Source organism: Micromys minutus, assembly GCF_963924665.1.
Source record: "Micromys minutus genome assembly, chromosome: 28".
Lineage (NCBI taxonomy): Eukaryota > Metazoa > Chordata > Mammalia > Rodentia > Muridae > Micromys > Micromys minutus.
Window position 1 is genome coordinate 40212517 of NC_137963.1, and position 27192 is coordinate 40239708.

At 44.7% G+C, this 27192-nt stretch overlaps 1 protein-coding gene across 5 annotated transcripts in view; it reads left to right on the forward strand.

Annotated features, from left to right (window-relative positions):
- The window catches only part of FAM219A (family with sequence similarity 219 member A), a 48537-nt gene that overhangs the window by 5520 nt on the left and 15825 nt on the right, over positions 1-27192 (forward strand). Inside the window, exons 1-2 of one of the 5 annotated variants that reach the window (XM_080940057.1) lie at positions 11061-11109; positions 13199-13328. The exons of the other annotated variants lie outside the window; for them this stretch is intronic. Of the exons in view, the coding sequence (XP_080796183.1) occupies positions 13287-13328 (42 nt within the window). The 5' untranslated portion in view covers positions 11061-11109; positions 13199-13286. Of the gene's footprint in view, positions 1-11060; positions 11110-13198; positions 13329-27192 lie in introns of those variants that run through there. 5 annotated transcript variants of the gene reach the window in all.

Below are 27192 nucleotides of genomic sequence, written 5' to 3' on the forward strand. Positions count from 1 at the left end.
CATACCCTGCAGGCTGTACTTGGGGTTGAAGCCTGGTGCTACTTCACTGCAGGCAAGGGGACCAAAGAAACAAACTTCTCTTACATGTGGCTTGGCTTCTCAGATGCCCCCAGTGTGACTCTGCAGCCCAGTTCAGGCGGAATCATTCACAGACCTCAAGCAACCTGCTGCCTTTAACTGCTGGTAGCCCAGAGTGAACAGGAATTGAAAGTAGAGAGCTCTCTACTTGAACTAGATTAGCTTTCTTCCAAGAAAGAGAAAGTGGAGGACTAGGGATGTCTTCCTCAGTCTAAGTAGTGTGAAGGCTACCTCAGAGACAGAGAGCTTGAACAGGGAGCCTGCCTTCCATTCCACCCTCACCACTGCACAGGGTTGGTGTGGAAATGTTCACGTGTGAGCCCAGCACTTGGAAAAGGGAGGCGGGAGGATCCAAAATCCAAGGCCATCCTTAGCTAAATAGTGAGTTTGAAACCAGCCTGGACTACATGAGATTTTGTCTCAAAAAGCAAAGAAAGGTGGGCTGGAGAGATAGATAGCTTTGTGCTTAATCATGTTTGCAGCTCTTCACAGAATCCAAGTTCGCCTTGTATCAACCTTGTTATGTAGTTCCCAGCCACCTGTAACTCCAGTTCCAGGACGCCTCACATGTTCTGGCTTCCACAAGCATCCACATTCATTCATACAGATACACACACACAGACACACACACACAGAGTTCTATTTGCTATTGTTGTTTGCTTGCTTGTTTTATCAGATGCCTGTAAGCAAGGCTATGGGGCATTTTCTTAATTAATGATCAATTGTGGATGGTACTTCCCCTGGACAGATGGCTTAAAGGTGTATAAGAAAGTGGGTCGAGTAAGCCATGAATAGCAGGCCAGTAAGCAGTACATGACCTCTACTTTAGTGCCTCTCAAGGTTCTTGCCCTGACTTCCCTCAGGGCTAGAGAGTGACCTGAAGTAAGCCTCGTTTTCCCCCAAGTTGCTTTTTGGTCATGGTGCTTTATCACAGCAATACAAATCTTAGCTGACCCTTGTGCCTGGAAAGGGAGCATACAAACCACTTCTTGGGTTTAGGTGTACTGTGCCTTTCAGCTGACTGAGAAAACTGATACAAGGAACCCCAAGAGAGGTGGAAACCAGGAGGATCAGGCTAAGGCAGTTACCCCGAGGTTCTGGTTGAAGGAAGCAGAGGTGTGGCTCAGTAAGTCTAGTGTCATTGTTTCCTAAGAAGACTGGTCAGATGGATCTGTGGTCCCAGTACTAAGGAGACAGAGTCTGGTGGGTCCCTGGAGCTCACTGGCCAGCCAGCCTAGGCAGTCTGTGAACTCCAGGTTCAGTGAAAGAGCCTGTCCAAAAAAATCAAGTGGATGTGAAAAGAGCAAAACCCACCATTGCACTCTGGCTCCCAGATGTGCTCACACAAATGTGTGTGCACACTAATGTGTATACACACTGGCATGCACATGTGCACAGTCCACACAAACATAAGCCCACAGGGTTGGAGAGATGGTTCACTGGCTAAGAGTACTGGTGGTTCTTCAAGGAAACCCAAGTTCAGTTCTTAGCATTCACATCAGGTAGCTCAAAACTGCCTAGAACTTCAGATCCAGGAGGTTCAATAAATACCCTCTTCAAGCCACTGTGAGCATCTTCACACACTTAGTGTATGCACACACACACACACACACACACACACACACACAAATAAATAGATGGATAGATAGATAATAGAAAGATAGGTAGATAAAATTTAAAAAAATAAATGAATCCTCAGAGTTTTCATGTAAAAGATTTACCGAATTGCTATGGAATATACACCTGTAATCCCAATGCTAGGGAGGCTGAGGCAGTAGGCTCTTGAGTTTGAGTTCAGCTTGATACACATATCCAACACCAGGCCAGCATGGGCTATGTGAACCCCCCCCCCCCAAAAAAAAAAACCCTGAGTAACAGAAGCTGTGAGGTGAGAGTCTGTCTATCTCACTATGTGGTTGATTTTAGTTAATTATAATCAGGCTGTAAGTTATTTGTGTTTCCCATATTAATTGTATTCCTATAAAAGAATTAGTGAGTCATCAGCCAAAAATGACTTAGAGCTGAATCTCCTATGGTATGTTGTTAAGAATATTGATCCTTTGGGATGCTTATGATAAAGGGCTTCCTACCCAGTTTCTCAGGAAGACACCACCTACTTACCCTGCTGCAGAGTTCACTAGCACTTGAAGGCTCCAAGAGTCCTGCAGTTAAAGCAGCAGCTTCAGCTGCTGTTAAACTCGGTGTTAAGCTCAATTTTCCCAAAGCTTTGCTTTCTGATAGAATTGGGTTTTTTTTTTTTTTTTTTTTTTTTTTTTTTTTTTTTGAAACAAGATACACAATAGAATCTTGGCCTGAAAAATAAATAAATAAATAAAACCATAGCAACTTGCCTGCCTCTCCTCTCAAATGTTGGGACTAAAGGAGCACATCGCCACAGCCATTCCAGACGTTATTTTTTTAATGTCATACTACTGACATCTTATAGAGATAGAGCCAGCATATTTTATAGGACACTCTCTAGTCTATGGCCTGGAAGAGTCTGTTATAACTCACTCTAGATGTATATTCTTCTCTGTTTTTAAAGATGTTTATGTATTTTATGTATAGACGTGTCTAGTTTGTGTACCGTGTATGTGCCTGCAGTCTGCAGGATCAAAAGAGGACATCAGATCCCATGTAACTGAAGTTAAAGGTAGTTGTGGGCCATGATGTATACTCTGGGACCCAAAACAAGGTGCTGCACAGGAACCGGTGCCTTTAATCACGGAGCCGTCTCTCCAGCCTCTTTTAGAACCCATGCCGTCTTACCCAGTGCTCAGCCTCATGGGAATTTACTGACTTGAGTCAGGGCCTGTTGACAACCCCAAATTCTTAATGATCTTCGACGGAGAAACACGTGCACATGCTTGTTTTTCTTATGATTTGAGAAAAATAATTACTTTATTATGTTCAATTTTGTTTATTTTATAAATTTATTGAGATATAATTTAATATTCTGTGTGCTTCAGCCATTTTAAAATTTTCTTTTTGTTCTGGTTCTGTTCTGTACTGCCTGTGCTGTAGTTCTGTTTCTCTTTAGGCCTGTGGGCTATGCTTTGACTTTTATGTTTGGCCAGGCAGTATGGAAAATAAAGATTGTAGTTCAAATATCTTGTCAGGAAGAATGCCATTAGGATTCAAAACAAGATATAGATTCCTGGTGTAGGAGATGCCAGAACCTCATCTGAAGCCTCATTAAATGCCCCAGCTATTTGTGAGCGCTCAAAGGATGTTCCTGGATAACCACTTTATACCCTCTAGGATGTAAGTGACACAAAGTATGGGTAATAAGTAAGAGTAAGTAAGAGTTGACCTTGGGGCTGGAGAGATGGCTCAGTAGTTAAGAGCACTGACTGTTTTTCCAGAGGACCTGGGTTCAATTCCCAGCACCCACATGGCAGCTCACAACCATCTGTAACTTCAAGATCTGACACCCTCACACAGATATATATGCAGGCAAAACATCAATGCACATAAAAATAAGTACCAATGCCCCTTGAACTGTAGTGGCTATCTGCGGCATTGTGTTAAAGTAGATTCTGATAAAGAATCCTGGTACTGTGAGAAAGGTGACATGATTGCCTTTCAATGTCTGCCTTGGTCATCCGTGGGAGGAATGGCCCCTTTGGCTTCCCTTACTCATCATCATTATCCTGAGCAGATAACACAGGAAAGGGAGGCTCTATCCCACTGAAAGCTGCAGTCTTGTGGCACAGCTACTTAAGAGCTGAACACTGACCATTCCTATCCCAGGCTTCCTAAGCAGATCCTTAGCACTGGGTCTTGGGGACTGAACAAATACAAAGTTAACAGTCCTTTGGAAATTGGTCATCGAGGTAAGAAAGTGGAACCTTCACTCTGCTAAACAGATAAGGAGGAGGAATGGAGCAGAGCTCGGTGACATCACAGGGTGGCTAGACATGCTTAAAATGAAAGCAAGACCTATCTAGCCTCAGCATCGTCCTTGCTTTACCCCAAGCTAAAGGGACCCTGTTTTTTTCTGCTGTAATTTCTCTGAAGTATCCCCCCCCCTGCTGCCCTGGCTATGCAAATGGATATACACTTTCAAGTTTTTCTCCACACAGACCTGTCCATAGGATCTGAGCAGCCCACATTACTGTGACTGGCACTGTGTTTCATGATATTTAGTAGCTCTGCCATTTGCTATGTTGAACTTGGAGCATATTTGAAATATGTAGCCATTTTGTTAGCAGTGTAAAATCAAGAGGCAATGTCAAAGCTGGAACTGCATTGTAAGCTAGGCTGACCAGCAGCCAGGTAAAGAGCCACAGGGGCTGTGAGATGGCAGCTTCACTAACCAAGGACACCGTATGTGTATGATGTAAATCTTTCTGTTGTTGGGTTTTTTTTTTGTTTTGTTTTGTTTTGTTTTTTTGATACAAGTTCTCATTGTATAGCCCATGATGACCTGGAAATCATTGTGTAGCCCAGGCTGACCTCAGCCTCCTAAGTGTTAGATTATGGGTACAAGCCAACATGCATGGCTGTATGTAATGTAACCATTATTCTCAGAAAGGTAGTTGTCTGAGTTCATCAGGGTACAATTTAAATAGAAATCTAGGTGACGTGTGGTGTTGTGGGCCTTCAAAGAGAGCTAGTGCCTCAGTGGACAGGAAGTTTAAAATGTCTACTATATGAGCTATCCACTAGGAAAGCTAATACAGTATTGGGTTACATTGATCTGAGGGGGTGATGATCCTATTCTATCCCATTCTGCACTGGTCAGCATTATCTGAAACCCTGTCCTTGCTGTCCTCATTCAAGAGAGTGACAAAAAGAACTGAAGTCATACCATGGTTGGGAAAACTGCAGCTATTCAGCCTGTGGACATTCTCAGAGAACAGAGCACATGGTAAGGCTTCTGAGTCCTAAAGATTAGGGAAGGAGAGAAGGATAGACTCTAAGCTACCTGTAACTTCACAGGGAACCATTGAAGGGGTACCTAGCCCCCTCCTCCCTGAGGTAGCAGGTCTAAAGCTGTCCAGAGGCCCAGACGTGTGGAAACACACTATTCTTCAGAAAATGCCATTCTCTTTCTAAAATAGGCACCAGGGATTGTGCCGGAGTGGGAACGTGGCTGAGTGAGGCAGTTGTGGTCCACACTATGTGCAGCACTTGCTCTCTGTGATAAGCTTTTGATAATCTCTGTATTTCTAGGCTGGTCCTCCAGACACCATCTGTTCCTAGCCTTCCTTCCTTCCTTTCTTTTGACAAGATGTAAGCATGCAATCTTTCACTCCTGTCCATGACTTTTGTGTAAAATGTGAAATGTGTAAAATCTTAGGCCTATCTAGATTTCTTTTTAAGAGAGAAGAAATAGATTTCCCCAGCATTTGACCCACCTTGGGTAGTTGGGAGAGTTCTTGTCACTCATTTGTATACCTGTATGCAGGTTCTGAAGACAGAGAATTAGCTGGGCTGTTGCCCAGGGCATTAGCATTAGCCAGGGCAGAACCTGAGACCTAGTTCAGTCTTCAACATCAAGCTTCATGGGCCTTTGAGGCCCCGAAACCAACCTAATCCCTCAGAGCTGTCCGTTTGTGCCATTTATGCAAGCATTCTTGCAGGACCAACCACCCTCTGACCACTCACTCAACGTGCTCTTACACAGTCCTTAAAACCAGGGCAACTCTGCTTCTCCGTCCTTGTGAACTGTCGACCAGTCACAAGGCTCTGACCTCTATCTAGTCTAGTATCTAACTTGGTATATAATATTCTGAAGGGGTCCACCTCAGAAAGCTGTCCTGTGGGTCTTGTCCTTCAGCTTCCCCTCTATCTCCTCGTCAGTAAGCATCTACTTGCCCAGAGCTTGACAGTTCAGAATAGAAGAAATTTGGTCTTATGAAATCGAATTACAGAAGGCAGCATTTGAGGATGAGTAAGAGTAGGCAGGAGTTGGGGGGTGCTGAGGAATGAGTAGGTGGGAGTCAGGGAGCAGAAACATACATATTGAAGAATTGTAGGAGTTTCAGGGGATACATGGATTGAAGAATTCATTCATTATTCAAAGAAACATTTTGAACATCTGCTGTATGCAAGACACTACACCAGAAGTAGGGAATAGAATAATCAAGAAAGCAAACATGGCAAGCCAGTGGGAGAAACAGACCCTAAACAAACCAAGCACACAACCAAAATCACAGTGATAAGCTGGGACGAGTGGTAGAAACCCAAGAAAGGGTGGTATGAATGAGAGCAGTAGGATGGGGTGTCAGGGAGGGCACCTTCAAGAAACCACAGGAGGAGAAGCCCTGGGGCTCTGACAGCCAGTAACTGCTTCTTGCTTCCTGGCTGGTCAGGTACTCCCCACTGAAGCCCTTCCAAACTGGCCTTTCCCCATCCTCTCCCTTTGCAACACCTGGTAAGTTTTCAGAACCACATGGGAGGGCCAGTGGAGCCTGGCTCCCATTGGTGGCGAAACCACGCTGGCAGCTCTGTTGTGAGACTGACTGAGAGAGCTATTAATAGTATAGTGATATTTAATATTTTATAAGCAAAGACAGACTCTGTTGATGCGTCCCCCAGGAGTTGATGCTTGCATGCATCCTCCTAGAGATGGGAAATGTACCCAAGGTCTCAGAGGGAGGAGGTAGGGGGACCATCCTGGACAGCCTTTCAGCTTTAGCATGTCAGATTCGTGTTCTTAGCACAGAAGTTAAATGTGACAGAGATTCTGTCTGGGGCAGCCTACCTCTCGGTGGGAAAGCCAACAGCTGCTGGCATGCAGATGGCAGAGTTGACGAGGACCCCCCAGAACAGTCCGCTGAAGATCCTAGCTTCCAGAAAACCTTTTCTGCTCTCAGCTGGCCTTTCTGTTCCCAGCTGGCCTTTCTGTTTCTGGCTTAGTTTCAGAAAGGCTAAGCAGGGGTCATAATGTGTGGCTAGTGGTTTAGGGAGGAGTAGGCAGAGGAAGAGGAGGAAGAAGAACAGGAAGCAGAGGAGGAAGAGGAGGAAGAAGAAGAGGAAGCAGAGGAAAAAGAGGAGGCAGAGGAAGAGGAGGAGAATACAGAGGAGGAGGAATTGTGTGATGGCAAGGAGATATTTCTTCTTCATCAAATGAGAAGGGCCTCCATCTCTTTGATGGGGCTGTGGTAAGGCCAGCTTAGAGACAAAAGAGCTCTTTTCTCAGAAGGTGATCCCCATGAGAGGGCAGGTACAAGGATAGCTATGAAGGGTCTCAGAGACCCTGTCCCTTCCCCTATCCCATGTCTGTGATTCCTGTTGTCACAATGGGACCTTCTTGGAGAGCTCACCATTTATAGAGTGCAGGGCTTGTTATACTGCTAGTTCACTTTACAAAGGTCAGACAGCATTTAAAAAGACCCTTCCCTATGCTGATATGCTAGAAAAAGAGGCAACCTTTCTGGCTTTGAGCTCTTTTCAACATGTCACAGTAACATTTAAGCATATGTATACTAGAAAGGAAAATGAACCCTCACATACTCATCAAACAACTTTGACAATTTTCGACACAAGATTAACATTTCATCCATGCCCCTCACCACTAGATAATTCCAAATAATTCTTTCGTGTTTAGCATCATCTTATGTTTGTTTTTTTACAGTTATTTTTAATAGATTATAATATTATCACGTTCTTTAACATTACAAAACTCGACTGGCTTGTTTGCTATTAGTCCATACATTGTATTTGGTTGGCCTTTCTTTTTCAAATTTTATTTGAGGTGTGTGTGTGTGTGTGTGTGTGTGTGTGTGAGAGAGAGAGAGAGAGAGAGAGAGAGAGAGCATGTGTACACACACGTGCATGCTCGTGCACACACAGAAACGATCGAATAACTTTGTGGGGCCAACTCTGACCTTCCATCTTTACTTAGGTTCCAGGGATCCAAATTAGCTTGTCCAGCATGGGCTGTTATATAGTCATGGATAGCATTTCTTTAATCTGTAGTCCCTCCTACCTTTTTTTTTCTTACAATTTACCTGTTTGAGGGTATTTTGTTATGTTCCCCACATTCTGGGAGTCTCCCACATTTCTGTAAACCAGTAGTTAGATTTCCAGGTTTGATCAGAGCCACAGTCAACTCATGAAGACTGCTTAGTGGATGTGCTATGTATTACCCCACCCCCTCTGAGGTGCGATTGAGTACATCATCCTCAGCACACAGTTGGCCTGTGGTGTTCGGACTGATTGATGGGATAGTGAGCCTGATTATAGCCTATTACAGAGGTTCCTCAACATTACCTAATGCTCTCAGCAGTCCCCGCTGGTCATTACCTCGGTCCATTATTTCATTAGGAGTTTCCTGGTCCCCATCAGTACCCCTGGTCACAGGCTGTTTCTCCTTGGCATCTACTTTCCCCACACCATCCTTATGCCACACTGTCATTTCCTTCTGCACCAACCCAGGATGGCTCTAACAAGTCTTCAGACCTCATGGACTCCATTCTGCTTCTTGGGTGACCTGGGTTTCCCCGAGGGGAGGCTCCTGACTTGGTTCTCTTCTTGATAAGGCATCTCTATGAATCCTGGAGGGCCATGCCTGACCCACAGGCCTTGCCTGAGGTATGCAAGCAGCTCAGGCTGCTACTCTGAGAAAGTTCTGCACAGGAGTTGGGTTTATTTCCCCTGCCCAGGGATTTCTCAGGAGCCTCTTCTGTACTGTGCTCTTCCACATTTGTTTCCTCAACTTCCTGCCCAACCCGGAGTCTGGCGGGGAAGCCTTGCTTCCTGTTTACTGGCTGGGAGAGGCTGAGGGAGGCACAGGAAGGGCAACTCCAGCTCTCATGTCCTTTTCTCTCTCCTACCAAGTTTGACTGCTTTTGGGAGCAGAACAGTTACCACCCTCTGGTACTTGGCATTCATGCCCTTCCCCTGACCACCACTCCTGTTTGATTCCTCTGTTCAGAGGAGAGACTGTAGATCTTGTGTTCTGTGTGCATGTGCTTTAGACAAATAAAATTCACACGCCATTTTCTCAGTGGGCCAAATGACCAGGAAGCCCAAAGCTGGGAGCTGCTGCTTACAGACGAGAATCCACCCAGACCCTGACACTGCCTATGTAAGTCCTGCACCTCTACCACCAGCTTAGTCTACTGTGTCCAGTGCAATAGAGCTTTTGATGTATCATGAAGCCTGAAAGGTGCAGGCTGGCCAGGGACTATCTATAAGGCAGGAAGCAGCAGGTACTATATGTTGATGTCCATTGCCCAGTGCAATGGCTTCTCAGCATCTGTGAGGAACTGGCTGTAGGACCAGTGCCCCCACCTTCCACCAACACCAAACCTTATGGTTATTCAAGCCCTTTACTTGATAGTCAAGCATGGTGGCATGTGCCTACAGTCTGCACAATGTGGAGGTTGAGGCACGAGGATTGCTGTACATGAGTTCATGTTGGCCTGGACAACACAGGCAGACCCTGCCTCAAAGAAAAATAAAACCGAAAGAAACACACACACTTCTTTATACTTGAAATCCTTCCAAGACTCCTTGCCATGACTAATGCAATGTACATACCATGTAAACAGTTATTTTGTTTGGTTTGGTTTTGAGACAATATGCAGCCCTGCCTAACCATGCTGAGTATAGATGGCTATTATACTCTGTTGCTTAGGATAATGAGAAAAAGTCCATACATGCTCATTCCAGACATTTAGTCAGCATATACAGCATTCACAAACCCACAGGGTCAACGATGTAGGATTTCTGATAAGAGGAAACCGGGATGCCCACCCTGGTTCCTCCTTATACCTGACCCTCCCTTGAACAGTGAGAACCTGAAGGGCCACATTCTGCTCCAAGAATGGACCTGCCCATAGTCCTTTTTTGCTTCCCTCTCCTAGATGGCCCCAGCAAGAATTATGTGAAACCCAATCTCTGTCATCCCATGAAGAGAGATTATCAGTGATGTATAGTAATACACATCTGTGATCCCAACACTTGGGAAGCAGAAGTAGGATTGTGAATTTAAGAGCAGCCTAATCCATGCAGTGCGACCTTCTGTCACAAAATAATAAAACAGTCAACAGAAACCAGATGTGGTAATACACACTTGTAATCCCCAGTACTCAAGAGGCTGAAGCACGAGTCAGCCCAGGCTGCACAACGGTTCAAAGTGAACCTGGGACACAGCAAAACCCAAGCCGAACTTCCCAAACTCCCCAGAAAAGCAGACTTAGAGGAGTTGTGTTGCTAAGTAACAAAGTCCCTTATCCCTTACACCTCAACAGTCTCAACTACTCCTGCCTGTAAAGATGCAAGTCCTGAGCAGGGTAGGGAAGACAGCCCTGTAATCTGAGCACTTGGAGATAGAGGGAGGGAGCCAGGCTGCAAGGGCATCTGCAAATGCACAGTAAGTCTAAGGCTAGCCTGGGATGCATGGAGAAGGGAAAATGCTCAAATCCTTCTGATGACCACACGCCTCAGACAGCCCTCCTGCAGCCTTCCCATCCAGCTCACCTCGAGCCCTGCTGCCTCCGCCTCTGGCTGCATCTCACCTCCCTCCGTTTCTCTGAAGTTCTGCTTCCTTTTGCTTCAGGGATTTTACACATATTTTCTCCTTGAATGCTTTGTTCTCTACCTTCTATTGTTTGTTTAACTCTAACTTGTCTTCTAAACTTGCCTCAGGGATCTTCTGTCCTTGTGTTTCTCACTGATGTAATGGAGAAATGTATAGATGCTTGTTCCATTGCCTTGTAAAGTCTAAGTTCCATGAAGGCAGAGACTGGTTCTGTGTTTATATTATTCCCCTGCAAAGTACCTGTCATATAGTAAACTTTCACTCACTACCTGTTGAGTGCATGCATGAATGAATGAATGGATGAATGGATGAATGGATGAATGGATGAAAATTTAGTTTCTTATCTCCTTTACTTAGTAACCTATGTCATCCTATCATATTTAACATGTGCCCGGCTGTTAGTGAACATTTACCAGATCTGCAGCATTTCACTTAACCTTTCCAAGTCTGTGAAGGGGGTATCTGCTTAATCTACAGATGGGAGCCGAGACCTAAGGTCACACAGCCAAGTGGCAGAGCCGGAACAAACCCAGGTATGTGGCCTTAGCACCCATTCTCTTAACTGTAGTATCACACTGCCCCCTCTTGGCATGTCCCAGGGTTGCCACTGGCTTCTGGTTAATTTCAGCTGTGTTCTTGGCAGAGCTGGCTGTGGAGCCATGGGCGATGGAATTCAACCTGGGCTGCTGCTGTTCTAGGGTCATGCGTTTTCAGGGCCTGCTGCCCACATGTTTTCCACGGACCCTTTGCCACCTCCAGGCTGTAATATAGCATCTTGTTTAGAGAAAAGAAGAACCAGCTGTTTAATGGCCTGTTCTGCAGTGTCTCGGGGAGCAAACATGCCAATTAAGATCCTAATAAAGATAACTGAGAGGGAGACCAGGGTGTTTGTCTCTGTGATTTACTCACTAAAAACTGCACTCTGGAAATTAGCTTGAAGGCATTCCTAGGAAAGGAAGGCCTAGTGAGAGGGAGGGCGACACCTCTTGGTCTTGATTACAGTAAAGCTCAAGTTATCCAGCATGAGAGGCTTCTGGTGGCAGGGAAGTTGGGACTGACAAAAACTTTAGACTAGATGGGATCATGCAAATGAGAAAGTAGGCGATGTGAATGTACCCCAGCTCCCATCTTGACCATGCCAGGCTGGTGTAAATGGTTTACATTCATGATCCCTTCCATTTTAACACCAGCCATGCACCCACAGAAGAAATGAGGCATCAAGAAAACTAACTTGCCAAAAGTTATAGGACAGCTGATCCTCCTGACTTCAAAACCAGAGCAACCCCTGAAACCAAGGGTAAACAACTGACTGTGAAGCATTGGTGCTGGGTTTAGAAATGTGGTTAAACTAGAAAAATAGGCAAATATTTTTTTTACTAGTCATTAGGATCACAAGTTCAAGGCCAGAGTGAAATATGTGGTGAGATACTGCCTTAAAAAATGAAAACAAATATGCATATAATTTTATAATGTAGCATTAAAATAGTTGAACAAACACTATAATAGCTACAGTAGCTGCATTATCATCATAGTGAAAAGAAATCTTAAAAAGAGAAGAGGTTAGGCCTTTAATCCTAGCACTCAGGATACAGAGGCAGGAGGATTTCTGTGACTTTGAAGCCAGTCTGGTCTGTATATTGAGTGCCAAGACAGCCAAGAATACACTGAGAAACTATTTCAAGTCCCACTACCACCACCAAAAAAAAAAAAAAAAAAACAGAGCCTAAGCTTTCAGTAATGGAGACTGATTAAATAAATCATGGAACATTCTTTCCACAGCATATAGGAAGTCTTTTATACAGAGTAGGTGAGGTATGCTTGGTAGTTCATACCTATAATTCTAGCATTTGGGAGGCCAAAGCAGGAAGACCAGGAGTTTAGGGCCAACCTGGGCTACATAATAAATTCAATACTAGCCTGGGATACATGAGACCCTGTTGGGTGTTTGCTTGTTTGTTTTTAAACCAGCTAACTAGATGAGCTGGTTTAACAGGTAAAGGCACATGCTATAGGATCCTGGTGGCTGTAGTTTGATCCCCACAATGAAAATGAAAGGAGAGAACCAATTCTACAACGTCACCACATATGTACTGTGTCATGTGTGTCCACACACATCATACACTGTAATAATACATGGTTTTTAGATGAAAAGATGTTTATAATATCTTTCTCCTTGGCATTAAAAAGCATATAACATAAAAGCTGCCATCAGAAGATGCACATGGAATGTGGGTTGTCTGAGTTTGTGTTTAAAGCTATATATGGAACCACATATGTAAAAGTCCTGGAGTCCAAGGCAGCAGCAGTTCTAGTCACATGCCGGCCTGCACTTTCTATCTGTTATGATAAATCAGTTTACCTTATTTTTAATATTCTTTTTTCTATTTGTGTAACAAATGAAAAAGCGTATACTCTTTCCCTTAGCATGTCCCTACACAGGCAATAGAGGCTTGTTTCATCACCAACATACGTTTGGAATCAGGGACTGTAGGGACACGTTGGCTAAATGCAAGGCAGATGGAAATGTTACCTCAGGTGCTGGTGCTCCTGGCTGGTCTTGTCCTGCTGGGTGCCATCAGGTTTAACCTCACATCTATCTCCCTTCCTACTCTAATTCTGCAGAGCCCTCTGGCTGTGAGGAGACCAGACATTTCTTTGGAAATGAAAAGTTCACCATTGAACAGATATACCCCTGCCTCTTGACTCCCTGATGGCAGGATTCCTGCAGCTTCACCCTCACCAACAAAGAGAAGTAAGGAGGGGATTCTGTTGTCACATACCCTGGCTTCAGCCATGGTCACACATGTTTGGGTGTTCTCCCTCCTGATAAAACACTTAACAGAACAGTCTTCTAATGTGGCAGAGCAGGAAAGGGACCAGAAACCTTGTTAGCTAGTCTTGGCTCAGAGCCTCCATGGGGGCTTCTCGGCCTCTTTTCCTCTGCAGAACTGCAGTGAATAATGGGCGCTCTTCTGTGTCTCATGACTGTCGGTGAAGTGAGACAGGGGGAGGCTTTGAAAACATGAGATGCAACACAGACAGATGCCTGTACTTTCTGAATGTGATCTTTCCAGACTTGTGTTTGCTCTTTGTTGTGGACATGCTTCTCATATATTTATTATGGAGATTATTATTAGTAGGACGGTAAGATAGATCAGGGAATCTTGAAAGGCTCCTTCTTAAAAACAACCTAAAGAGGGCTGGAGAGGTGGCTGGCTCAACAGTTAAGAACAGCTGCTGCTCTTCCAGAGGACCCAGGTTCAATTCCTAGCACTCACTACATGGAGCTCACAACCAGCTGTGACTCCAGTTCCAGGGGATCGGCAACCTCTTTTGATCTGGGGGCAAGCAGGTATGTATGAGGTTCCCAGAAATACACTGAGTCAAAACATCTATTCATATAAAATAAAATGTAAAAGCCCGGGGGAGAGAGAGTAGATGTCTACATCATCTGCTCTGTGGTATTTGTTTTTCTAGGGAGCATGCGTCACTTTTTAAGTTAAGGAAGCCAATACACATTTTCTAATAGCTTAAAATAATTCAGTCAAACTAGAAATAGTCATCGGAAGTCACCCACACAGAGGGTTGGCAGCTGGGGCAGAGAGAACAAAGGATTTAGAAAGATAAGCAATTGAAGAGACAGCTTGTTGGGCAAATTGGACCACATTGTTCAACTTTTGAGTGTCAGGTCAATGAGTTTGTAAGTGGTGGGAGCCACTGAAGGGTCTTGGGCGAAGGGGTGTTGTAATGAGTGATTTGGTTCTCATAACAGTGTTTTAAGAGCAATGCATGTGGATGAGATAGTTCAGCCCTTGCAAGCCTGGAGACTTGATTTCAATCCTGGGAATACAAGTGGAAAAAAAGATCCAACTCCACAGGGTTGTCCTCTGACTTCCAAGGGTATGCTGTGGCATATGTGTGTGCGCACACACACACACACACACATATACTTTATTTTATTTTAGCTTTATCCATTTTACACATACTTTTAAAAAAAGAATAATACACAAGATGACTTGAAAAAAGAAAGACAAATTATATATATATATATAGTCAGGCATGGTAGTGACCTTGGGAAGCTAAGGCAGGAAGAGTTTGAGTTCAAGGTCAGCCTGGGCTATACAGGAAGTGCTATGTTCCATTTCCAGTCGGTTTCCAAGAGTTCTAAAGGGAAAGAGATACAACCTTTAGGAAAATAGTGATAGTATTAGGTTATAACCCCAAATAAAATACTGATGCAGATAAATGGTTAAATAAGAAAAGAGAAAGGGACAAATATTCCTTTCAGAAAAATTCCAATTATACATATACATTTCATTAAAGTTTTATATTTGTAGAAAAATGAGGGAAATAAAAATGACCACTGGGACATCATAGTAGCAATAGCTGCTGTCAAGACTCAGTGATCACTAAGTGCAGACGGTGACTAGACAAGGAGAATCAAGACATTTGAACGGGTATGTGACACCCTTATGTATTAATTAATATGGCAGCTGTAAACATGTGTCCACACTTTCTTTGATACTCTTCTCTCTAGGAGATGGAACTTAATTATTCTCCCTTGAATATGGGCTGGACTAAGTGACTTGTTTTTGATGACTAGAAAACAATATGACAAAAATAGTAATTTTATGTCAGAGGCCTGGCAAGAACCACCCTAAGTGATTAAGATTAGTCTCATTGGTAAGAGATATGATACCACCATTTTATTCATTTTTTTCTCTTTCAAAACTCTGCAACCGGAGCTGGTTACAAGAAACAGTGGGCAGGGGCTAGAGAGGACTCTGACTCTACCAGAAGACCCAGGTTCAATTCCAGGCACCACATGGCAGCACACACCCATCCACAGTTTAAGGGAATCTAGTGCCCTCTTCTGGCCTCCATAGGAACTACATGCATGTTATGCATATACATACACTCAGACACAAATAATTTTTTTAAATGTATTTTTAAAAGAATCATTGGGAAAATTAAAAAGACATTCTGTAAAATTCCTAACCAGGCATTTCTTGACCTCTGGCCTCTACAGGTACATTGTAATACACTCCCTATGCTCATAAATAAGTGAATGAAATGAAAACTTTTAAAATGATTTCAAAACAAAAAGGGCTAAAAATATCCCCACTGCCATCATTTTAGTGTACTTGGCTGGAAGTGAAGCTTGTCATTAACAAGATAATGATAGCTAAAAGAAGAAACGACTGTGTAGCAGGCTCTAGGCCAAGGTGAGCCACACTCATGCTCACACACATGCCTATAACTAAAACTCGTAATAACAAGCCTTAAAGATTAGAGAAGATAAGAAAGGTGAAGGTGGTGGGACTCACAGGGTGAGGAAGCTCACCCAGGATAGGCAGATAGACTTATGTAAGAACCTCCCAAGAAGTTAGCCACTGTAGCACAGCCCAGCATTGGGTGGGCAGAGTTTTTGGTCATCGAGGGCTGTATGGAGAGACATTGTCTCAGAAAACTCTCCTGGGGGAAGAAGGAATGTACACTCCTAAACAGAGAGGCAAGAAATGTCCACAGCAAGTGAGCCAAAGAGCTAGGCCCCAAAGCTCAAGAAGACGAAGGGACTTTGACCAAGAAGACACCCCTGCCACCTCCTGGTGAATTGAAGGCTGCTTTTTTCATTCCTTAGCTGGGAAACTCGTCCATTACCCAGGTCCCAGGTCATCCTGTAGACTGTAAAGTCAGACTGAACAGAAAAAAAACAAAAGAACAGACTGAACAAAAAAGTAGGTGCATCTATCCATGCTCTGTGTGGCTTGAATTTGAAAGGCAGAGTAATCTGTTTTTGAAATGAGCCTTAAACAGCATTAGAGTGTTCTCCCCACCCCCACCCCGTGTGTGTGTGTGTGTGTGTGTGTGTGTGTGTGTGTGTGTGTGTGTGATAAACACACACCTACTATGCACATACCTGGTTGACTGCTTACCTTGTGGCAGAGACTGTGGTAAACATGTTATGATGTTATCTCATTTAATCCTCCCACAGCCTTCTGAGACAGGTGCTATGACATTCCTCATGTTAAAGGTGAAAGCAGAGGTTAGAAACTTGGTGAAGTTCGCATACTAGAACTTGGGTAGATGCGGTCCAGTGGCAGAGAACCTGCCAGGCATGCATCAGGCCCCGTCTTCAACTTCATCTGTGGAGGAGACCACACAGATAAATAAATGGCAGAAATGGGACTTAATTCAAAACCATACCATTTGTTTTAAACATTACTGTACTGCCTGGTCCTGACACTCGCACATGAATGTACACACACTCACACAGAGAGAGAGAGACAGAGACGGAGACAGAATTATCTCCCTTTCTTTACAGCCTCCTTCTTGTCCTTAGACAAGGTTTGTTTGGCCCTGAACTTCCAGGTCGACTAAAGGACATTTCTTTTGCACATACATATCAAGATTCTGAATCCTACCCCTTATTGAAAATCTGGCCACAGAGTCGAGCTTCTGGCATGAAGCCCGGGCTGCAACCATGAGTGATTGAAGTCGTGCTGGAGCTACTTTGGGCGTACAGGCCATGGACCCAAGCAGGCAGTCGCTGTCTGCCCCTGGCAAAGATGAGCTGGCAGCATTTAAGGTCACCACTAACCAGTAGGCTGGCCTTGTTCAGATCCTCCCACGTGTTCAGGGGAGGCAGTTCAGAACGCTGGATAGCTCCCAAAGGAGCCCTGCCTGTCCTGGCTAAGTCTGGAGACCCTGGATACCCACACTATTCAGGCTTAAATAGCCTTCCTCAACAAGTCACTCACTTCAAAGGGCCTCTTCTCTTTCCAAGACTATGCCTATGGGTGCAAAGGTTCTCTCTACCTCAGCAATTTTTCTACCTCCCTCAAACACTTCTAGCCTGACTAAACTCTCTTGAGGTCGCCATCACTCAAACTGAAGTAAGTTTTAGAGATAATCATGCCATCTCCTGAGTCGTCCATGGCCAGAATCTGATACTCAAATACTTCAAGGCCGTAGGACTGTGGAGATGGGGAAATAACAGTCCTTTGTCTCCTAACATACTGGTACTCTCCTCTTCAGTCAGACATGAGGAAGGAACACAGAGAGAAGAGATCCTCAGCACATTTCAAAGCCTGACAAAAGAGCCTTCCATGGCTACTCCTATAACCTCAGGCTGGTAATGAGAGCACACTTTACTTAAACCTATGTTTTTAGGGGACAGGCACTGACACAAATGGGAGGAGCACATCCTGTAGAAGCAGAAAGGACTGGTGAGGCTGGGAGCTCCCCTCCTGCTACCCCACCCTAGCCATGAATGGCCCCTGTGCCCATGGGTGGGGCTTTGAGTACTAAGTGTCCCTGCTCGTTTAAGTGAGACTGAGGGAGTAGAGGATGTGAAAGGATGGAAGAGTCCACCCATTTGCAGGGTTGAATTGTCTAGTAGAAAACTCTTCTTCTGCCTCCAGGTCTGCCCCACGGGTAATTGAATGAGCCAGCAAATAGCATAAGAACATAAATATATCTAGATTGAAACTAAACGAAAATGCTTAGGGGCTATTCCTCCCAACCAGCCATGCTTTCTGGCCTTGTACAAGACCATCTTCCTCCTGAGATCTTGTTTTCTTCAACAGTCATAGGTTCCTAAATCCTTTAGTGAGAGATCTGTCACACCCCATGGTCACCACCTGCCTTATACCTCAACAAATGTACTGGTCAAAGAGATTGTCCTAATTATTGAAATTGTATACCCCACTCAACAGCCAAACATATACAGGCTGGCTCACTGTCTTGGCACCAACCGAACACAGTGTGGCAGGAAAGGGAGAAAACATTGGCTGTCTACTCAGACCTGAGTGGACTTGGCTGAGTCTAGGCTGCAATGGCTAAAGTTGCTGCCACCCAAACTGAAGTGTTTTTGGTAGCACTCCTGCAGTGTTTTTAGGAGCTACTGGAAATGTAGTTACTGATTCATTGAAAAAAAAGTTCAATGACCCTGGACCTGGGCTGTCCGTCAGCCTAGCCCCTCTTGCTTTCAGAAATAGCACATTTCTTCTGGTTTCCAAGAGGCTCTTACCTTGAGACTGAGCACAGGCTCTTTCAACAAGGATTTACAGAGAAGAAACAAGAGCAGCTGAGCACTTTGCCTGATCCCAGGAGATTTGTTTGTATTGGGTTTTATTCAAGTAGAACAATTCTAGCCTCAGCCAGAGCTCGCTCTCAGTCTGTTCAGGGGCAAAGGCGCCCCTGTGTTTTCCTTCCTCCTGGTGGATGCTCTGTACTTATTGTTTTATTTAGGAGCTGTGATTATGTGACCACAAGCCTTACTAAATTGAATACAATCCTGAACATTCAGAAGAAATGGCGTAGGACTCCAGGGAGGGAGCAGCTGGCTGGAAAAGAAGCCCATGAATTTTAATCCCAAGGCTGCCATCTGGCTCTGACCTGGGACAACTCATTTACTCTCTGCCCTGAGGGCTCTGTAAAGCAGGCCTGGGTGCTCTGAGGGGAAGAGACCTGTCTGGACTCTCAGTTGGTGCTGCTCACAGGAAGACTGGAATCTACAGCCAAGGATGTTCAATGTTCTTGGAAGTTTCTCAAATTTTCTGCATAGCCTCTCTGTCCTAATGATGAACTCCCAAGAGGTCCCCTGACTGAGCTCATTACCTAACTGATAAGTATAATTGTAACCTTGGGTTGTCCAAAATCATCTTGAAGGAACAGATCAAAGCAGCCCACCTGTTTGTCTTCAAGGGTTTTTGGTGACTTTGATTTCAATCTGGTTGTCTACTCCTCTAAAATTCAACAAGAACTGAGAATTAAACCAGACATGGCAGCATAATCTGTAATCTTAGCTCTTGGGAGGTAGAGTCAGGAGGATTGGGAGGCTAGCCTGGGCTACATGAAAACTTGCCTCAAGCAAATGAGCAAAAAAAGGGGTGTAATTGTTAGGTTTTGAAAGTAAATCATTGTAAACAAATAGCTGAACCTGGGCCTTAACCACAGAGAAGTCTCTGTCTGTTCAGTTGGTAGTTGGTCCCCATGAGAAGCTGACCTGGAGCTAAATTGCTACCTTGGCCATGGACCTTATAAGGGTTTTTAATTTTTAATTTTATGTGCATGGATGTTTGTGTGCAGGCATATCTGTATACCACATGCTTCCCAGGTGCCCGGAGAAGGCGGTGTGGTAGGCCACAGTCTTTCCACTGGTCTCTCAGACACTTGCCCTACCTACATTGTTTGTCTGCGCTCAGATTACAGCCCGGAATGTTCTGTTTTAGAAGCTGGGAAGACACTGTGGAGAAAGACACTGTGCTCGCCTTGAACATTTATTAAACAAATAATTATACAAATAATCACTTAGTAAAAATTGCTAAGTGCATGATAAAATTGAGGGGAAAGGGAATTGGGGATATATATTAGAGAAATGTCTAACCTAGCCTGGCTTTCGTGGGAAACTTTTTAGAGGTAATCTATCAGTGGAAGCTGAAGATGAGAAAGATGTAACCAGAGAGGAATGTACGGTGGGAGCAGCCATGGAGCCCCATGGGGGATAAAGCTTGTGATACAGAATACAGCAGGCCTAGGGAAGACTGGGACAAGATGAGGCTGGGGAGCCAGAAAGGAAAGTGAGCATTGCTCTGCAGCCACCCACCATCCTCAGCCCGAACTGAGTGATTCCTTTACTAACAAAGGTGGGTTGAGACCCACTCCACTGCCTGCCGCTCCAGGGCAGGTAAGGGCCTGTTCATTGCTCGCTAGCACAGCAGCTGTGGCAGAGCGCCCTAGCCTTTGCTTGGGAAGCATTCAAGTGGAGTGGGCTGCCATAGCAGCACAGCTCTGAGGAAGGAAGGAGGTAAGATATATCAGGCATTTACTTTCCCTGCAAATTCTCTCTGCATGTGTTACCATTGCTTTGAACTATTTATTAATATACAGCAGAAGCCATTTTGCAATTTAGATGGCTCCTCTGGGAACTCCATGCCCTGCCCACCCCCTCTTGAGGTGGATTGAAAAAACCATCAGGTTTCAAGATTTTATACTTGAATTTCAAAAACTAAATTACATTACTATGTACGGTGAGACGGCGCCATTGCCTGTCCCTATCTGTGTGCTCCAGGCACCGCACGGCTGATAACATCAGTGTGTCAAAGCAGCTCAATCCACACAATTTGCAGCTGGCTGGAATTGGGCCAGGGGTAGTCAGAATGAGAATGCCAAACTCTCTCAGAATCAGGAGCATGGGGTCTCCTGTAGCAGGAATACAGGGCCCTCTCGTCGGTTATCACTTCTGTCTTCTGTAAAGAGGAACTGTCTTAGCACACCTAATGGAACAGGAAGCTGAGACTTGCTCTCTGAAACATGGAGTCACACAGAAGCACCAATTACTGTGCTCAAAAGGCTTTGCTGGGGATTAAGATGGAGAGGGTACAGAAAGAGTAGAAACTATAATATGCACAAGGCAGGCTTCTAATATCCTTTAAATTTTTTTAAAGATTTAATTTTTTAAAATGTTATGTATATGGGTATTTTGCCTATGTGTATGTCCGTGTACTGTGTGAATGCAGTGCCCATGAAGGCCAGAAAATGACATATTACCTGAAACTGGAGTTACAAACAGTTGTGAGTCACCGTGGGTGCTGGCAATTAAACCCAGGTTCTCTGTTTAAAAGGAGAAAACAACAAACCACCCAGTGCTTTATCCACTGAGAAATCTCTCCAGCCCGTGTCTGTGGTGTTTTTGAGACAGGGTCTCACTCCATAGCGTAGGCTGTTCCCCTCCTAAGTGAGATCTCAATGCTGAGATCCCAGGAACAGGATACCACACTTATATTTGTGTGCTTAAAAACCAAGTATTAAGTATTCTGTGCTTTCTTGAAGCCCATATGTGAAGGTTTCATAACCAGAGTTCTCACTGACAGAAAGTTGTACAGCAGATAAAGAGAAAGTATTGTTTCCCTGCTAGGGAACATAGTAACTTTTTGAGTTTCCTTCCTAATTGCAACCAAGATTTAATTCTACAAAACAAGCATTCCTCTCATAGCATAAAGTCTTCAGATTATTGAGTTATTTCAAATGCATCAAATGTCATAATACATTCATTCAACCCGGGAAGCATTTACAAGCCAATTTTTATAAATAGCAAATACAAGAGGTTCATGTTCAAACCATGATTATTTTTCCAAATGCATTTGCTCCCCAAAGTCAAGGTTTTAGGAAAAATTCAGCTTCACAAGGGTTGCCAGTCCTCTGCCGTAGCTCAAGCCTGACTTCTCTCACTCCAGTGCCTGCCCGCTCACTCTTGAAGCTCACGTCCAGATGAAGAGAAGGAAGGGTGAGATGAAGATGAACGCCTAGCTTTACCTGTGTGTTCTAAGCTTCTCTGCCGTGGTGGGGGATGTAGCTCACTGACTCCATCACTACATCTAAAGACACATGAGTAAAGTTATGACTGCTTTTACCTTCATTTGTTGTTTGTTTTGTGCTTACCAAGGGTACTGTTGGAGGTTTTAAAAGTAAATTATGATCACCACACACTAGAGCATAGATTCCCAGCCTGATCTCCATCTGACTGGAACAAGTGTTCCAGGTTCTGGGGAAACTGAATTCCCGGGCTAGTCCTGCAGTCCATACTTGGCCCCCGTCCTAAGAATTAGAATTTCAAGCCATTGCTGGCTGCTTCCTGCTGTGGGCTTGGGAGCATGGCACAAGGCTGTCAGGGGACTCTGAAATATCCAGAATTGAGTCAAATTCCCACCCACCTCCAGCTCATTCTCACCTCTAGATTGGCCAGGACCCACTCAGCTCCCCCGCCTTTGGCCCACACTTTGTAAGGAGCAGCAGACCTGCCGTCCCTCTATGGGAGCCTCAGTCCTCACAGGGATCAGATCCATAATTATCAAAAAAACAAAGCTTTCGTGAAACTCCCGCAAGCATGAGAATGGTGTCGGGATTTCTGTCCCTGGCCATCTTCAAGCGACTGACTCTCCTCTCCTGTCATGGAAAAGACCACCATGCTCATCCCAGGACTCTGGTTGTCTCTATCTGCCGTTATTCTTCTCAAAACCCAGACATCTTTGTTGCCACCCTTTCCTGGTCCCTGCCCGTCGCCATGGCTCCAGATCTTTTTTCCATCCCTTGCATGGTGATGCTCTTCAGGTGATTTTTCCTTCAAGCATCTAAACAAGCACACCCTCCTGCATAGAGGCATCAAAAGTGACCCGATTCTGTCTTTTTCTTATCCAGTGACATTAGAATTCTCTTAGTCTCCCACGTCAGCAGGGAAATGGTTGTCCTTGCACAGTTCTTCACCCTCTTCAAGTCTAGCAGCCACGCATCCTGCAGCCTCCTCGCCGACCTCCTCCTTACCCTGTGTGCATCTCTTCTGAAGCCTCTTCTCTAGTGGCTCTCCCTCTGGCTCATTCATCCTTACTAGTCCCTCAGTGTTCACATGTCAGCCTGACAGTGTGCCAAGGGTCCCTCGAGCTCCTCTCTTCCCTTCCACCCTTCACCTTGTGCTGTCTTCTGTTCTCCTCCCCGCCTCATCCTTCTCATCCTCTTTTCCTGCTTACTCTTCCCCACATATTGACCGCTTTGGTAGTGACAATATTATCCACCTGTAGAGAATTCATTCAGCAAGAAGTTTAAAAGCATCTAATGCTATCTTCTAAAGAAAGGCTTCAAGTGTGCATTGAGCATAAAAGATCTGACTAGATTTGGTGCCACTCTTCCAAGTGACTCTGGAAGACAAGTTCCACCGCTCTGTAAATTCTGCCTTGGCATTAATCTTGTAATCTTATCTAATTCTCTGGAGGCAAGGACTGAGGTGTGAAAAATAATTAAATTAGGTTCTAATTAAGGTATGACTGTGAGCACATCATACAACCTGGTTCTTGACTTTTAAAATGAGAATGGTAGGCTTTACTTGGTTCAGGGGAGAATTAAATGGGATACATAAAGGCTCTAGCCATATAGTACTAATAACTAAATAGTGCATTGACTTGTAGGAAAGCAGTGCCTAGAAGGAAGTGTTCTGAACAGCTCTGTACATGGTCTGACTAGAACACTTAAAGGGCTGCCTCCACACTCCATGCTTCAGTTGTCTCTCCCCATGCTTTGTAAATAATTGTCCCCTCTTATCACTAAGGGCACAGGAATCTTCAGGAGAATGTCTGGGGACAATGTGTGTATGGAAGGCCTGGCCTAGAACCCTGCCATTCCAAAGCATGATTCCTGTCCTAATGTGACTGTCACCTGGGATCTGGGATGACACTCAAACCCCCAGGCTGCAGCCTATAGTTACTGAATCAGAGACTCGGAGCCTGACCAATCCCCACATGATTTGGGAATGCTTATGTTGTTGGGAGAACAAGTGTGTGGAGTGCATGATGGGGTGGGACTGTGTGGAGGAAGTCCAGGGCAAAGACGCCCACTGAGCTAACTGTAACAAAGGGTCACAGTTTGGGTAACTGTATAAAGGTTGAGGAATCACACAGGTTGTTTTCCTTCATTGTCCCTTCTTGCTGACACCTTGTGCATGAGACTGTGTCTCCTGGTTATTCATATTCTGTCAGTGTCACAGCTTCAGCCAGGGAGTGGGAGGTAACCCTGGGTAGGCTACTGTCCACCTTGAACCTGGGAGACCCTTTAGTAGAGGTCACAGCACAGTCAGTCTAGAAGACACATAGCCTAACTATGAAGGATGGGATTCAAACCCTTTAAGTACACTGGCTGACTGAGGAGTTGGCTCAGCTGGTGAAGTGCTTGCTATACAAGCATGAGACCCAGAGTCTGTATCACCAGCACCCACATGAATGACAAGCAAGCCTGCAATGCCACTACTTGGGAGGTGGAAATGAGGAACTCCCAGCAAAAACTGGCTACTAAAGCTAGCTCCATTGACGAGCTGCAGGTTCAGCCAAAGACCCTCCCTCGATGTATAAAGTGGAAGGTAACACTTGATGTTAACTTCTAGCCTTTACATGTATGTTCACACGTATACCCACACCTGCATACACATGTGTGCCCATACACATACATTCACATATTTACAGCACATACACAAATAAATAAAAATAAACTCTCTGGCCCCAGATTTTGCCTTTCGTTCAAGTATCCACCCCATAGCTATTTCTGAAACATATGTAAAATCCTAAGCATGGTAGAGAGGGCTGTCCCTGAAGCAGTTGGTAGGTGAAGGCAAGAGTATCACAAGTTCAAGGTCATTTTTAGCTGTGCAGTGAGTTTGAGGCTGGCATGGGCTACATGGAATCCTGTCTCCAAAAAAAAGGAAGGAAGGAAGGAAGGAAGGAAGAACGAAAGGAAAGAAGGAAGGAAGGAAGAACGAAAGGAAGGAAGGAAGGAAGGAGGAAGGAGGAAGGAAGGAAGAAAGAAAGAAAGAAAAAGAATGAGGCTCGAGAAGGTTCCATAGGTAAGAGCCCTGGCTGCTCTTCTGGAAGTCCAGGGCTGGGTCCCTCCACTCACACAGACACTCTCAGTCATGTGTTACTCTACTTCCAGGAGATGTGTTGCCCTCGTGGGGCCTCCCTGGACACCAGGCACTCCTGTGGAATGCAGACACACATACAGACAAAATACCCATGCACATAAGAAACTTTGTCCTGTAGCCCCCCACATACAAGACAGGCTTTCTCTGTGTAAGAGCCCTCGCTGTCCTGAACTCATTTATGTAGACCAGACTGGCCTTGAATGCACAGAAGTCCACCCTTCTCTGCCCCTCCAGGGCTGGGATTAAAGTCGTGCACCACCGCTTCCTGCTACATTTAAAAATTAAAGGGGTGTGGCAGAAAGAAAAAAAAGGAAGAGCATGGCAGGTGAGGTGACTCAGTGGGTAGAGGTGCTTGTAGGATTAGCCCCATGACCCAGTGTGACTTTCAGAATCCACAGGAAGGTGAAGAGAACCAGTTCCACAAGGTCATCTTCTGACCTCCACATGTGTGTACTCACATATATCACACACACACACACACACACACACAAATGCTTTTTAAAATCTTACCATAAGAACTGCCTCACACGCTGCAGTAACTTCTAGGACATTTTGCTTAGTTCTTCTGGCCCAAGTCGGAAAGCAAAGGAATTGCTTTGCTGAGGTTTGCCTCCTGGCTCTGCCGTGTCAGCCATGGTCGCTGCTGGTGGCGCGCTGCAGAAGCAAGGGCACAGTGAGCGCAGTAAAGGTATGGCCAGCTCTGGGCAGTGCTGTCCATCCAAACCTGTCCCTCCTTTTCTTCTCCAGTGACTGCCTCAGATCAGGAACATTTTGTCTAGTGAGTGATTCCCCAGGAGAAATTCTGTTCTTTAGAGAAGATTCCCCAGAGGGAGGCAGGAAAATGAGGACTGGAGCTCCCTGGGAAGATGATGGACAGGTTTGATGGCCTGGAATTCCCTGGCATACAGTGAAATAAAACATTAAAAACCAGCCATATCGCTCATGACTGGGAACATTGTAAATTGGAACAATCCTTTGGGAGAACAGTTTGTAATATGTATATCAAGAATCTTAAAAACATTCATGCTTTTGACTTTGTAATTTTACTTTATGAAATGATTCTAAATGGATTTTAATGTGGCATCATTTGCAATAGTGAAAAATTGCAAACATCCTGAATGTCAACCTGAAAGATTGCTAAGTTATCACTACCTCTCCCTGTGGGTGTTTGTGCAGACACTAAACTAACAGCTACACAAGCTACCTAAGAAAATGGAGAGCTAAATACAGCCCGGTACTAATCTGTGTGTGTTGTATGTGTATGTGTGCACATGACTATGCATGTGGATGCCAGAGGTTGATGTAGTGTCTTCGTTTACTCTTCACCATATTTTTGAGGCAGGGTCACCCTCACTGAACCTGCAGCTCACTGTTTGACCAGAAAGCACCCCTTCCCTTCCCAGTGCTGAGCTGCAGGCATGTGCCACCACGTGGGTATTGGGGATCACACTTGCACAGCAAGCACTTCACTCATGCAACCATTTCTAGCCCTCTAAATACTAAGTGGTTTTTTTTTTTAAAGCAGAATAGGCCAAATATGGTAGCATATGCCAATAATCCCACCATGCTATAGGTAGACATAGAAAGACTGTGGGTTTGAGGCTAACTTAGGCTACATAGAAAAGTCCAGGCTTAATCTAAGCTAAACAGTGAGACCCTGTTGCAATAAACCAAAAGTCAAAAGAATATAGGAATAGGCCTGGCTCAGTAGTGCTGCCAGAAACTGAGATGGGAGGCCAAGTTCAGCTCCAGACACTGTGTCAAGACAGTATCTCAATAGAACAGTAGTAACAATTACAATCGTAATGTGTGTGGGCATGCATGTGTATCTGTGTGCCTGTGGAAGCTGGAAGAGGCTTTGAATCCTCAGGAGCTGGCGTTACAGACCATTAGTGAATAAATGTGGGTACTAGGGACCAAACTCTGGTCTTCTACAAGAACAGTAAACACACTTGGCCACTGACACATTCAGCCCATCCATGTTTTCCTTTAAATGTGCATTGGTTTGTGCTTTTTGGTTATAAAAACAAAAATTCAACTCAAGTTAGTTTACCCAAAAAAGAGACTGATCTGTAAGGACACTAGAATTTCCTTTGGGGCCTTCCTTCTCCTTCTACTTGTGGTACTGTGATTGAACCTAGGGTTTCGTGCA